Genomic DNA, 12,750 nt, shown 5'->3' on the forward strand with positions numbered 1-12,750 from the left:
AGAAGTAACAGTTCCCCCCTGAAAATGCTACACTCTGGCCAGCTCTAACAGCTGGGAGGCCCAGGGCCATCAACACTCACCTGCCCTTGCCAGGGCTGCTCCCCATTCCTTCCCCTGTTGGAACCCAGAAACAATCAGAGGCTAGACGGGATCAGATGGCAGGTGGCCAGGGAGAGAAATGAGTAGAGTGGGACAGGGCTTTGTCTCCTGCTGGTTTTTATACCAGCACTCTGTCCAGACCTGAACAAGGCCGTGGAGGTTTGGTGGTAGGGGCCTGCTCAGTTAGAGGGGCCCCTCAGGTAACATGACAGTTGGTAGGTGTCTCCTTGGGGAGGAAGGGGAGGCATTTGTCTGAGAGGAGAGGAAAGGAACCCACAGCCATGGAGGACCTAGAGGGGCACAGTCAGTGCCTGGGAGCTGCAGTAATACATGACCTTAAGAGATGTCTTGAACACACCCTGTGTCACTGGTGCCACGCTTCTTTTGGTCTGAGCTTACTCGTGTGTGGAGTGCAGCGATGAGGTTTATGAAAGACAACATTTGATATGCAGCAAACCCCAAGGTCCTCCTGTGTGCTGCCATGTAAGATTCCTCTTTGGACAATATGGTGACATCGGGCAGGATGACCCTGTGTGTCTTAGGAGCTCCATTTACTCGGAAAGGCGTCTTTGGTAACTTCCATCTGTTTGACCACTAGAGTTCCAGGAGAAGTGAGACAGGGTCCTTGGTGCTTGGTTTTGTGGGGGAGAGACCAGCACAGCAGGCGGTGGCAGGATAGTGGGAAGGGTCACTAAATGTGAATGCAGAGAAAGGCTTCAGGTGGATTATAATTGAGGCAGGCCTTTTGTAGGAAGCTGCTCTGTTGCTGGTGCGTTATCATGGCATAGGGAACCGCTTGGGTAATGATGTGGAGGTGAGAAAGCACATGATATCACAGGGGTCTGCAAGCAGCTGGTATTGCATCTCCTACAAGAACAGAGCAAGAGGCCTGGAAGTAGTGCAAGCTCACACAGAGAGAGCTCAGTGCCAGGCCTCACACGTAAGCCTACTGTGCATTCAGAATGTAGACACAGTGTGGGTTCAGAGCATAGCTTCACTGTGCATTCAGAGTGTAGATCTTCTGTGGATTAAAGTGTAGACTCACTGTGGATTTAGAATGTACATTTACTATGTATCCAGAGTGTGGACCTACTGTGGATTAGAGCATAGACCCATAGTGATTAAGAGTGTGGACTTACTGTGAATTCAGAGGGTAGACCCAATGTGGATTCCAGCGTAGACCTACTGTGGATTCAGAGTGTAGCCTCACTGTGGAGTCGGAGCATAGAAACACTGAATTCTGAGTACAGGCCTCCTGTGGATTCAGAGTGTAGCCTCACTGTGGACTGGTGCTTAGGCTTATTGTGTATTCAGAGTGTCGATCTTCTGTGGATTAGAGTGTAGACTCGCTGTGGAGTGAGAGTGTGACCCTGCGTGCATTCAGCTTAGCCTCGCTGTGGATTCAGAGTGTAGACCCACTGTGGAATGACAGAGTATTCTCATTGTAGGCTCCGAACATATACCTACTGTGGATTCAGAGAACAGTCTTACTCTGTATTCAGAGCATAGATTCATTGTGATTCATAGATAGAGCAGACCCTCTCTGTATTCAGGGCTTATACCTACTGTGGATTCAGAGTGTAGACCCACCATGGATTCTGAGCGTAGATTCATTGTGGCTTATAGGATAGAACCTCTGTGGATTCAGAGCACAAATCCACTTTGGATTTAGAACATCGACCCACCCTGGATTCAAAGCATAGACCCACTTTGGAATCAGAGTGTAGACTCACATGGATTCAGAGTAGGCCTACTGTGTGTTCAGAGTATATACCGGTATGGATTTTGAGCAGAGACCTGCTGTAGACAGAATCAAGTCTGAATGAGTCTTGAGCAGTCAATGTGGGATTGTTAACGTTTAGTTCTGGGGAATCTTGGAGATCAGCTCAAGTTTGTAGGGTTCAGTGCTGATGGACAGTATTAGATCTCACAGTCAATTAACAGCTGGTCTTTTTCCATGGAGGAATACAGGCGAGCAGTTGTGGACTGTAGATGAACGATTATGGGGCCCTGCTAGTGAGCAGTTATAGGTCTTTCTAGTTGAGTGGTATGAGCCCTTCCCAGTGGTTTTGGGGCCCTCCAGGTGATAGTGGGTCTTCCAGGTGAGTGGTTACAGATATCTTTAAATTGAGCAGTTATATGTCTCTCCAGCTAAGTGGTCTAAGCTCTTCCAGAGGTGGTTGTGGGGCCTCCAGGTGAGCAGTGTGGAGTTGTCATGCTGATGGTACTTGGTCCCCTCCTGTTCCTTACCTGTACCCCCTGTGGCCTGCGTTGTCAGGCACTGCCACTTGCCTGTTTTGCAGGGTTCACAGTACACCCTGGTGACAGGTGGGTGCTTGAGACTGGACGCCAGTATGAAATTACCATTGAAGTGCTTGACAACTCTGGGAACAAGGTCTACCTGTCAGATGTGAGTGCCTGCCTAGGGTCCTGGTGGGGTGGTGAGGTGGGATGTGTCTCCTGGAAGAGCTGCTCAGTGCAGTGCCCCCAAAGGGACAGGCTGATTTCAGGAACTTCCTAAGTGGTGCTGTGGGTCCATAGGAGGCACTGTTGTGGGATCCCTGGGACATGTCAAGACCCAGTAAACCTGTGCATCTACACACCACAGGCCCACTCCCTACAGGGCTGGGGCAGGGAGAGGAAGCTGCAGGCAGCGGGTTTCAAGGACACAGTGATGGCGAAGTGGTATCTGCCAACTGTAATTAGCTGTAAGGAATTTTGATGTCTCTTATTGTAGTTGGTGGTTCCCTTGTTGGGACCTCAGGGCCTAAGAAAGCTTATTGTAGTCTCTGATCTCCCGTGAGCACCATGCAGATAACTACAACAGGAACACAGGGTCATTGGAGCTACCGGGACGGGAGCCTAGGAGGGGTCAAAGGCCAGAGTGGTCAGAGCTCAGTGCCAGAGCTTCGTCCAGCTTATTTGCTGGCCTTTGGAGGCCTGCAAGCCTCAGAGGGACCCTGGCCTGGCTTTCTGGTCACATTGCTTCTGTCCTGCATTCTGACTTTCCTGGGTTGTCTGAGAAGTACCTCTCACCCATTCTGCCTCACCTTCCAGAACATCCGCATTGAAACTGTGCTTCCCATTGAGTTCTTCGAGGTGCTCTCATCTTCCCAGAATGGGTCATTCCATCACGTCAGGGCAATAAAGAGAGGCCAAACAGCTATCAAGGCAGCCCTCACTTCCGTGGTGGATCAGGCAAGTTGGCATCTCTCTCATCCACCCCACAGATAGAATGTCAGCCAGGCTGCATGTGAGCCCTGGGGAGTCAGGGTCCCAACCTCAGCTTGTATGTTGCTCTTACAGGTGCTCTGAGGGTCCTCTTTCTCTGGGCTTACAGAGGATGTTCAGGGGTGGGGGGCAGGCTTTGGGCTCTTCCTGTCACTTGTCCCCACACCAGGCCAGAGGCCCTCTTCTTCTGCCAACCCCTGTAAGGGTGAGTCTATACCTTTGGAATGAGGGCTGGAACGCTTACTGGGGAACAGCGTCGGGCCCTCTGTGTCCAGCTATGCACCAGCCAAGAACCACCAGCATCCCTTTGGCTATTTTGGCTGTGGTCCTTCGAAGTCTTTTCATTTTTCCCTGTGCTTAGAAGGCCAGTCAGTTCTAAGGTGGGAGCAGTTCTTACCTGATTAGAACATTGGCATGGGTGTTCTCATCTGCCTACCCTGCACTGACCTCTAAGAGGTAGCAGAAAGCAATGGCCTGTAAACCACACTGTGATTCCTACCAAAGTCTGCACTTTAGCTCTGGAGGCTTTGGACGAGTTGCTTTCGCATCCCACACCTCAGTTTCCCCATCATAAATTGGGGATATCCACACCCATCATGTTAGGGGGTCCCTCAGGATGAAGTCAAGCATGTTTACTTGGAAAGCCATCCCCATGGAGACAGAGAGGCTGCAGGTTATCTGTCGTCTTCCTTCCCACTCCCCACAATCACAAAATCTACCTTTGTGACTGATCCCCAGGGAAGGGCAGGGGTCTGCTTGACTGGGAAAACTGCTGACAACCTGGTTGTCATAGTGATGTGAGGCCTCCTCACCCCCTTGTAGGATGGAGGGGTCCACATGTTACAAGTACCTGTGTGGAACCAGCAGGAGGTGGAAATTCACGTCCCCATCACTCTCTATCCCAGCATCTTGACATTTCCGTGGCAACCAAAGACAGGCGCCTATCAGTACATGATCAAGGTAAGTGGGAGCCCCCATGTCTGGCTGCACTCCTTCAGGTGTTTCCATGGGATTGGGACTTTTTGGCTATTTTCTTTCTTCTAATATCACCTGCTAGGGACTGGAGAGTATTTAAAACCAGAGAGTCATTACGCTTTCTATATTTTCTAAGGTTTCTATCATAGTAGTGTATTTTAATAATCAGAAAAAAACTGAAAAACAGAAAATAAAGCAAGATAAAGAAAACCTGGAATGCAGGTGTAACTTCCACTTGCACCTGTTTTTGTAAAAAATTGTTTTCCCAAAGTAGTGTAAACATCCTTAGAGGAAGATTTGAAATTCAAGGGAAAATGTCTCCAACCCTGTCATATACCACGTGTTCTTTTTAATATTCATGTGCCCACCTGGCATTTGTCAGCATGGGCTGACTCCTTTGTGGCTCAAGCCCTTGTGGCCCACACAGTCCCCATCAGTCTCTGCTTTCCTGGTAGTGGTGACAGGTGTCCTGTGTGGTCACTGGTCCCTACCAGCAGCTAGGTCATCTTCCTGGCCCTCTTGGGTTCTGGGGTGATGGTCCCTTTTCTTGGAAGCTGTGGGGCTGTCCTTTACTTCAGGGGAAATGACTAAGGTAGGCAGGGGTATGTGCTGAAAGGGAGTGTTGTCTGGTCAGGGAAGCAGCATCCTACACCTGGCTCCTTGGCAAAGGGTCTTTCTATCGAGTCTGAGCTCTGGGAGGTGCCCTGGGTTCTGGGCCACTGTCATGAATGTGTGTGTACGTGTACGTCAGCCACAAGGTCCATCAAATGTGAGGACTAGAAACAAGCTGGGATAGAGAGAGTGAGGGGTGGAGGCAGCCTCCACTCAGATGTTGGCTTGATGCTGATCTGTGTGTGAGAGAAAATGAGTGTGAGTAGGTGTGAGAGTAAGGGTGAATGTGAGTGGGTGTGTGTGTGAAACAGAAAGAGACCAGGCCAGTGGGCTGATTAGATGATAATTTTTTCCCTAGGCCCACGGTGGGAGTGGGAACTTCAGTTGGACTTCGTCAAACTATGTGGTTGCGACAGTCACCGTCAAGGGTATGATGACCACAGGCAGTGACACAGGACTCAGTGTGATCCAGGCGCATGATGATCAGAACCCACTACATTTTGGGGAGATGAAGGTGAGACCTCAGGGGTCAGGTGAGCCCAGGGGGTGGTGTCTAGCTACCCCCTTCTTAACCAGGCCTCAGGTTTAATTCAGAACCACCCTTTAGTCCTTGTTTGTCTTATACGTGGTGTTGGCAACAGGCAAGGTGGTGGTTGGTCACTCCCCAGCCCTGCCCTTGAGGAGCTCATAGCCATATCAGGGTGATGGAAATAACATCCCACACCACGCAGGGGATGGAACCAGGAGGGCCAGGGTCAACCTAGCTGGAGTTTCTGGAATGGATCCCAGAAAACACAGGAGACATGAGATAATCTAAAGTGCTGTTCTAGGAAATTTGCTAAACCTCAAAGATATGATTCTCCAAATTGAAAGGGTCACTGAAAGTTGAGCTGTAAATTCACAATGAAGGGAAGGCCCAAGACTCCAAGGGACCCAGCTCCAATTCCTTTCATCTGACTCTTATTCAGATACAGTGAGGACTTCCCTGCACTAGGGCTTGACACCTGGCTTTTGACCCCAAGTGATGTGGGATCAACTTATTGAGCAAAGGCCACATGTGGGAGGGGTCACCTGCAGCTGAGCCTGGTGGCTTCCTGACCCCTTCTCCTTCCTTACTGCCTGACCTTGACTACAATCCCTTTTATTAATTCATTTATGGCAGAAATCGAAGGTCCATACATGGTGTGTCTAATCCTGGCCTTCTCTTACATGATTTGGGATATTGATGATAGGTTTTTTTAAATTGTATTTTTTTCATTACCATTTATCCTCCCTATACGCTTTTCTACCTCCACCCTCCCCACCCCCCCCCACCACACTGTTGTCCATGTCCATGAGTTCTTCCTCTTTTTTTTCTTTTATGCTTGATTCTTCTACCACCACCCTCCAGCGCTGTCAGCCTGCTCTCCATCTATAAGTCTGTCTCTGTTTTACTTATTACTTCATTTTGTTCACTAGATTCCACATATGAGTGAAATCAGGTAGTAATTTTCTTTTTCTGACTGGCTTATTTCACTTAGCACAATGTTCTCCAGGTCCATGGGGCGCGCAAGGCAGCAGCTGGAGGACCAGGTGGTACCACATTTGTGTGTGAATAAACCAGGAGTAACAACTGGGGAGCGAGACAGACCACACAACCCAGGGTTCTGGTGCGAGGAAAGAAAGCCTCAAAATCTCTGGCTGTAAAAACCTGTGGGGGTTGCAGCGATGGGAGAAACTCCCAGCCTCACAGGAGAGTTTATTGGAGAGACCCACAGGATTCTAGAACATACACAAACCCACCCACTGAGGAATCAGCACCAGAAGGGCCCAATTTGCTTGTGGGTTAGCAGCATTGTTTCCCCTGTGGCCCCTCGCCTACATACAGTGCTGCTATGCAGTGACCAGGGTTGCCCCACCCTGGTGAATACTTAAGGCTCTGCCCCTTACAATGTAACAGGTGCACTGAGATAAAGAAATGTGGCTCAAATGAAAGAACTGATCAAAACTCCAGAAACAGAACTAAGCGATGAAGACATAGCCAACTTATCAGATGCAGCGTTCAAAACACTGGTAATCAGGATGCTCACAGATATGCTTGAGTGTGGCCGCAAAATAGAGGAAAAAGTGAAGGCTATGCAAAGTGAAATAAAGAAAAATATACAGGGAACCAACAGTGAAGGGAAGGAAACTGGGACTCAAATTAACAATTTGGAGCAGAAGGAAGAAATAAACATTCAATCAGAACAGAATGAAGAAACAAGAATTCAAAAAAATGAGGAGAGGCGTAGGAACCTCTGGGACAACTTTAAACATTCCAATAACCAAATCATAGGGGTGCCAGAAGGGGAAGAGGAAAAGCAAGAAATTGAAAACTTACTTGAACAAATAATGAAGGACAACTTCCTCAATCTGGCAAAAGAAATAGACTTCCAGGAAGTCCAAGAAGGACAGAAAGTCCCAATCAAATTGGACCCAAGGAAGCACATCATCATTACATCACCCAAGAAGAAAGAGAAGGAGAGAATCTTAAAAGCAGCAAGAGGAAAGGAGACAGTTACCTACAAAAGAGTTCCCATATGACTATCAGCTGATTTTTCAAAAGAAACCTTGCAGGCAAGAAGGGGCTGGAAAGAAGTCATTCAAAGTCATGAAAGGTGAGGATCTACATCCAAGATGACTCTATCCAGCAAAGCTATCATTTAGAATGGAAGGGCAGGTAAAGTGCTTCCCAGATAAGGTGAGGTTAAAGGAGTTCATCATCACCAAGCCCTTATTATATGAAATGTTAAAGGGACTTATCTAAGAAAAAGATGATCAAAAATATGAACAGTAAAATGACAACAAACTGACAACTATCAACTACCAAACTTAAAAAAGAACAAAAGCAAAAACAAACTAAGCAAACAACCAGAACAGAAACAGAATCACAGAAATGGAGATCACATTGAGGGTTATCAGTGGGGAGTGGGAGGAAGAAGACTGGGGGAAAAGGTACAGGGAATAAGAAGCATAAATGGTAGTAGGTACAAAATAGACAGGGGTAAATTAAGAGTAGTATAGGGAATGGAGAAGACAAAGAACCTATATGTACGACCCATGAACATGAGTTAAGGTGGGGGGGGTGTAGGGCAGAGGGGAATAAAGGGAAGAAAAAAGTGGGACACCTGTAATAGCATGATCAATAAAATATACTTAAAAAAAATGTTCTCCAGGTCTATCCATGCTGTCAGAAAAGAGTAAAATATTCTTCCTTTTTATAGCCAAGTAGTATTCCACTGTGTAAATGTACCATAGCTGTTTTTTCCACTCATTTAGATGGGTTATTTTGTCTTTTTGTTGACACACACACACACACACACACACACACACACACACACATACCCCTCTCTTAAGATTGGTCTAAGTTTCATGTGAAGAGGGTTACAATGGAGACCCTTTAGCTACAACATATTGTCAAATATTTGTATAAATTATAACCACCTTTCCCCCACCTCATTTCCCAAGCTTCATCTACGTAAACATGCCACCTTCCATCCGGTCGCTCAGCCAAAAGCCAGAGGACAATTCCCTGACAGGCAGTGTGTGTGATGGTTAGAGCCTGGAGTCCGGCTTCCAGGGCTGGACCGCTTAGGCCAAACTCCATCATGCTCCAGCTCATTTAGGCTGGAGCATGGTGGAGTTTGGCTCTCAAACCTCCCATGCAAGTAATGAGGTTGGTAACAGAACCTTCTTAACAAGAAGACAGAGAGGATTCAGTGAGTTAGCAGTGTTTTTAGAACAGAACCTGGAGTCTGGTAAGTTTTGTCTTAATACAGGTATTTGTTGTTGATGATGTCTCTCTCACCCTGTATCCTACCTTCTTTGTGTTCCTCCAATGTGCAGAGCTGGTACATGGCTCAGGATTTTGTACAGTTGTCTCTTCTTCCCAGAAAGTGTTTCCCCCAGACTTTTGTCTGGTTGCCTCTGATATGGTTCTCAGGTCTAAGCTCCTACATTACTTCTCAGAGGGGCCTTCCCTGACAGCTCATCCCTGAACATCACCTCAGTCCCCAGCACACATCCCTCATGTCCCTCAAGCTTAGTCTTCTCACTGACATGTATTCAATGCCCAACACACAGTACTTTTAGTAAATCTGAGCAACAGGCCTTTCCTCTCCCATGGAGCCTGATGACCCTAGTCCATGTCTTGTCTTCCAGGTGTATGTGATCGAGCCCAGAGGCATGGAGTTTGCCCCGTGCCACGTGGAGGCACGAGTGGGCCAGACGCTGGAGCTGCCCCTAAGGATAAACGGCCTAATGCCCGGTGGGGCCAACGAGGTGGTTACTCTTAGCGACTGCTCCCACTTCTACTTGGAGGTTGAGGTGGAGAACCAGGGTGTGTTCCAAGTGCTTCCAGGTAAACTAGCATCGATGAGCAGGCACCAGATAGAGGGGCTGAGGCAGACTGCCTGGATGTTCAACGTGGGCTGCTTCAGATTCCTAAATAGAGTGCCTGAGGCAGCGGGGTCACAGCATGAGAAATGGTGTTTGTCCCTCTGTCCTTTGTCTGCAGTTTGGATCTCACCTGCCAGGTGACCCACTGTGTCACTGCTCGCTGAGCCTCAGTTTCCACTTCTCTAAAATGGGTGTCATTCTAAACAGTTGCATGTTGCAGTGCCCACTGCAGTGCCTGGAATGCAGTAGGTTCTCAGAATATGCTGTGGATGGGGGATTTGGTTAGTGACAGAATTGCAACACCTTTGTGACATGTGAGGTCCATGCCTCCTGAGCCATCAACGCTGTGCACATTGATCTTTTTGTCTGTAGCATTGCTTGCAGGATTTTGACAGTGATGGTGGAAGTTAGTTTATGGAGCGTTGGCCCTGCCAGGTGCAGGGTAAGTGAGTACCTTGTGTGTGTGACCGCATCAGACTTCACAACCACCATGGGAGGAGGAGCTGTGCTTGGGCCACATGTCAGATAGAGACTGAGGCTGTAGCCATCCAGACTCTCACAAGAGCACAGGGCAGGATGGAATACACATCAGACTATGTCTGGACTACTGTTCTGGAGCCTGAGTCCTCTAGAAATGGGGCCTCCCAGGGAAGTCAGTCAAGGGCAGCAGAGAGGTACCTCTCTAATTTGCAGATGAAGAAAAGCAAGAACTGTTGAGTCAGTGAGGGAGCAGTGAGGTTTGGGCAGGGGTAGAAGTAATAGGGAACCAGAATGGCACTCGGTGGGGCTCCAGAGATATGGCCCTGAGGTGGGCATGTCCAGGGATATGGACACACAGTGGGCCTAGAATGGCTGAACCTGTTGGATCGTGAATCGTGATGGGGCATTGGAGGGCTGGGGATCCCTTCAGGCAGTGGGAGCTACTGATGGTTTGTGAGCAGAGGAGTGATGACTTGATCCTGGGGAGTTTAGGAAGCCTAATTGGCAGGGTGTTTGTAGGATGGCCTGAGATGCCCAGCAGCTTTACACGCCAATGCTGTGGTTGTGGTGACCCATGGAGCCATTTGGATGTGAAGCTGCACCAAGGAAGGAGGCAGTGTGTCTGAGACATCACTAAGCAAACCATATTTGTATCCTTCCCTGGAGGGCATTGCTGTGTCCTTGCTGACCACACAGGAGAAATTGAGCTTTAAGATATCTTCCGTGTCCTCAGCAAGGCAACCATTTAGGATGGAGAAAAACATTAGTATGTGGGAAAGAGTCCCACTGATGGCAGGAGAGGAGCCTGCTTCCCCAGCACCCCCCCCCCCCCGCCCCCCCGCCGCTCCATGTGTGTCCTGAAGAGGAGTTGCAGGCTTCAGCCCAGGCACTGGGTCTGCATCCAGGAAGTCCCAGGAATAAGGAACAGGGTTTAGAATTTCATGCTCATGGATCTGAAATCTCTTTCTTCAATATATTGGCTGTGTGATGTCAGGCAAGTTGTCTAACCTCTCTGAGTCTTGGATTCTTCACGTATAAAGTGGGAATACTGGCCCCTTGCTTGCTGTAAGGGTACAAATGAATGTCCCTAACCCCTAAGCCTAGTGTTTGGTTTTGAAGACAGCAGCTGAGACAGAATCTTGTGACATTGAAATTCCATTACCAAGCTCCTTCAGTGTCCCTTAATAAAGAGTATATGTGGCTTTATAAAGGCTTGTGGTGGGGCCCAGGTTGAGAAGTCTAGTCAGGGTAGAGAGACACTGGCGTCATGGAAATCCATGGACTTAAGACCAGATGGTGTCAGCTGATTGAGTGACACCTGCCCCTAGGACACAGGAAACTCATGGAGTAGAAACGTGAGGGCAGATGTGAACCCATGTTAGGTTAATGGGTTCCTTCTCTTTTTCCATCTTCCCCTTAAGTCCATGTCCTTGGTCTTGACCAAGTTAAGAGCACACATGAGACTCAGGTCATGGGTCTTGGAAAAGAACTACTGGGTTGCCTTGGTAACCACAGTCCCAGGCACCATCCTGCCAGCACATTTGGGTTATTTTGGGGCCTCATCCTCTTCCTACTGGACTTGGCTGCTGGGATCCCATTTCTGCCTTGTCCTCATCACTGAAGCACCCTTAAAAGCCTCTTGGCTTCTGAGTGGTACTGTGAACTTCTCCATGGAGTTGCTGGGTTTGACCAGGCTCACCCTCTGGGTATGGCAGTACATCACTCTTGCTCTATCCTGGCCCTTTTTCCATTGTAAGCCTTGGCTGTTTTTCAGCCCTCTGTTCATTGAGCACCTCCTACGTGCTATGCTCTGGGGGTGCCCGGTAAACACGAGAGATGTGGTTTTACCTTCACAGCTTTAACAGTCTAGTAAGACAGATGGTGCAACTGGCAGGTGTGGTGCTGGGACAGAGTGCACCAATAGAGTAGCATGGGTCCCGTGAGTTCGCTTTCACTCTTGGACCTATGCTCACTTGAAATGCTTAAACATGTTCCCCAGAAGAAATGTGCTGAAGACGGGTGTCTAAGATAGCTTGGGGGTGCGGGGGAAGGCTGTTTAGAGGAAGTAATAACTGGGACTGAAGGATGGGAGTAGGAGAAAATTGGGGAAGAGTATTCTGAGGAGCAGGAAGAGTGTTGTAAGCCTTGTAGAGACAAGAAAGGATGTGGCATGCTTCAGCTTCTGGCCAGGTCAGAGCAGGGGGCTTCCCATTCCCAGGGCAGGGCCATGGAGCCTGCGTGTGCCCCTCAGGGCTCAGTTCCTCAGCATCTCTTCCCAGCTCTCCTAAGGGCCAGCCTCCCTTCTCATAATTTAGGGTCATGTCCAGATAAGCATTTGTGGAGACTCCCTGTACCATAGTAGAAGATAGCAGGGTCCATACTCAGACCTGTTATTTCTCCATTCTTTTTGTTTGTGTAATTGTGGACCCAATATCAGTTTTCCAGAGCTCTTGGGCTCTGCCTGTGGACTCTGGCCTACGCTTCTTGGTGGCATAAGGACTTCTACCAAGGGCATGGCAGTGGCCATTGGCAAAATAACACGCATTGAAATATGTCCTAAGAGTGTGGAAGAGATTGTTTTCGAATGTCCACAGCAGCTCTTTTACTAATTTCCCCAAATTAGAAGCAACCAAAATGCCCATCAACTGGTGAATGAATAAGCAAAATGTGGAACATCTTGACAATGGAATACTTCTCAGCATCCAAAGGAAGCAACCACTGATCACACAGCAGCAGAGCTGAGTTTCAAAAATACACTATGCGAGACACCCAGACATGAAGAGCACAGTTCATTGACGGGGAGTGCGAGGCAAACCAATCTATGCTGAGACTCAATGTAGAGCAGTCTCAGCATAGAATGTAGGGTGGCCAGGCACCAGGGGATGGGGAAAGGACAGGGATGGTTCATGGGTACAGGGTTTTTTTATAGGGAGTGAA

At 48.5% G+C, this 12,750-nt stretch overlaps 1 protein-coding gene across 4 annotated transcripts in view; it reads left to right on the forward strand.

Annotated features, from left to right (window-relative positions):
* Window positions 1-12,750, forward strand: part of NUP210 (nucleoporin 210) — a 115,911-nt gene that overhangs the window by 37,174 nt on the left and 65,987 nt on the right. For all 4 annotated transcript variants that reach the window (XM_045185817.2, XM_053918524.2, XM_053918525.2 and 1 more), the window contains exons 9-13: window positions 2,403-2,509; window positions 3,157-3,297; window positions 4,153-4,290; window positions 5,276-5,431; window positions 9,097-9,295. In XM_045185817.2, coding sequence (XP_045041752.2) covers window positions 2,403-2,509; window positions 3,157-3,297; window positions 4,153-4,290; window positions 5,276-5,431; window positions 9,097-9,295 — 741 coding nt within the window. The remainder of the gene's footprint in view (window positions 1-2,402; window positions 2,510-3,156; window positions 3,298-4,152; window positions 4,291-5,275; window positions 5,432-9,096; window positions 9,296-12,750) is intronic.

The sequence above is a fragment of the Desmodus rotundus genome, chromosome 2, assembly GCF_022682495.2.
Source record: "Desmodus rotundus isolate HL8 chromosome 2, HLdesRot8A.1, whole genome shotgun sequence".
In the NCBI taxonomy this organism is placed as follows: Eukaryota; Metazoa; Chordata; class Mammalia; order Chiroptera; family Phyllostomidae; genus Desmodus; species Desmodus rotundus.